The 1,671-nt window shown below is 66.9% G+C and overlaps 1 protein-coding gene across 3 annotated transcripts in view; it reads left to right on the top strand.

The window, feature by feature from the left end:
- BAIAP3 (BAI1-associated protein 3) overlaps positions 1–1,671 on the top strand; it is a 22,293-nt gene that overhangs the window by 18,312 nt on the left and 2,310 nt on the right. For all 3 annotated transcript variants that reach the window (XM_011957485.1, XM_011957487.1, XM_011957486.1), the window contains 7 exons: positions 55–198; positions 294–386; positions 477–668; positions 749–817; positions 914–993; positions 1,151–1,259; positions 1,578–1,649. In XM_011957485.1, the coding sequence (XP_011812875.1) occupies positions 55–198; positions 294–386; positions 477–668; positions 749–817; positions 914–993; positions 1,151–1,259; positions 1,578–1,649 (759 nt within the window). The remainder of the gene's footprint in view (positions 1–54; positions 199–293; positions 387–476; positions 669–748; positions 818–913; positions 994–1,150; positions 1,260–1,577; positions 1,650–1,671) is intronic.

Genomic DNA, 1,671 nt, shown 5'->3' with positions numbered 1-1,671 from the left:
CCTCCCCCACCTCCCCAGCCTCCCCAGCAACCCCAGCCTCCCCTGTCTCCCCAGCTGGAACCTGTGGACCCCTCCTCCAGGCACAGCAGCTCTGCAGCCACTGCTGGTCTCTGCCTCAGTCACATCCAGGAGCTGTGGGTGCGCCTGGCATGGCCTGACCCTGCCCAGGCTCAGGGGCTGGGCACCCAGCTTGGCCAGGTGTGTGGGTGGGCTCTGGGGGTGAGGGGAACAGGTGGGGGATGTGATGGGGCAAGGGAGGGTTCCATGGTTCCCCACCACTGCCCCCTCCTCAGGACATGTGTGAGGCCACCCTCTTCTACACGGAGCTGCTTCGGAAGAAGGTGGACACTCAGCCAGGGGCGGCCGGTGAAGCAGTGAGCGAGGCGGTGAGTGGCCAGCTGGGGAGGGGAGTCGGCAGGAGCTGGGGAGCCATCACCAGGCTCTGACCCATCGCCGCCTGGCCACACCTCCCCCAGCTCTGTGTGGTCCTCAACAACGTGGAGCTCGTGCGCAAGGCTGCTGGGCAGGCCCTGAAGGGGCTGGCATGGCCCGAGGGGGCCACGGGACTCGAGGGGACGCTTCCCCGTCCCCTGCTCAGCTGCACACAGGCCCTGGACGACGACCTACAGCGGGAGGCTCACACGGTGACAGCGCACCTGACCTCCAAGGTGGGTGGGGCCTGGAGACTGGGGCGTGGGGGCAGTCCCTGGTGCCCCTTGCCCATGCTGAGCGCGGCTCCTGCCCTCAGATGGTGGGCGACATCCGGAAGTACGTACAGCACATCAGCCTCTCACCCGACTCCATCCAGAACGATGAAGTGAGTGCTGGGGCGAGGGGCCGTGGAGGGGACTGTGTGTGCTGGGGGTAGGGCAGAGGTGCGGGGTCAGCCTGGCCTGAACACCCCTGCCTGCAGGCCGTGGCCCCGCTCATGAAGTACCTGGATGAGAAGCTGGCCCTGCTGAACTCCTCGCTGGTGAAGGGGAACCTGAGCAGGTGCGGGCGGGTGGGGTGGGATGGACTGGCCCGTGGCCACTGATGCCGCCCTGCAGGGTGCTGGAGGCCCTGTGGGAGCTGCTCCTCCAGGCCATCCTGCAGGTGGGGCCAGCGGGGCAGGTGGGACTGGCCCGTGGTCACTGATGCCGCCCTGCAGGGTGCTGGAGGCCCTGTGGGAGCTGCTCCTCCAGGCCATTCTACAGGCACTGGGTGCAAACCGTGACGTCTCCGCTGATTTCTACAGCCGCTTCCACTTCGCGCTGGAGGTAGAGCCCTGTGAAGGAACCTTCCCGCCGGCCCCGCCTCAGGGCTGCTCTGGTCCCTCCCTTTATCCCCGCGGGCTCTGCAGCCACTCCAGGGCTGTCCACGGCGCCGCCTCCCGTGAATGCTGAGGTGTGACCTCTGGTGACGGCCTTTCCCCAGCTTTCCTGGGAGCTTCCGATGCCCCCCAGGGTGTGAGAAAGGGCTCTGCCCTGGACTGCTGAGCCCCCAGTGCTGCCTGGGCTCCTTTGTGCTGGGGGTCTCCACCTGTCCCCAGCACAAGCCAGGCTCCCTGACACCTTCGCCTTCTTTCCTTGCCCCAGGCCCTGGTCAGTTTTTTCCATGCGGAGGGTCAGGGTTTACCCCTGGAGAGCCTGAGGGATGGAAGCTATAAGGTGAGGCGGGACCTTCTGTGGG

Source organism: Colobus angolensis, unplaced genomic scaffold, assembly GCF_000951035.1.
Source record: "Colobus angolensis palliatus isolate OR3802 unplaced genomic scaffold, Cang.pa_1.0 Scaffold443, whole genome shotgun sequence".
In the NCBI taxonomy this organism is placed as follows: domain Eukaryota; kingdom Metazoa; phylum Chordata; class Mammalia; order Primates; family Cercopithecidae; genus Colobus; species Colobus angolensis.
Note: the sequence above shows the minus strand (reverse complement) of the source record. Positions and strands in the feature narration are given on the sequence as shown.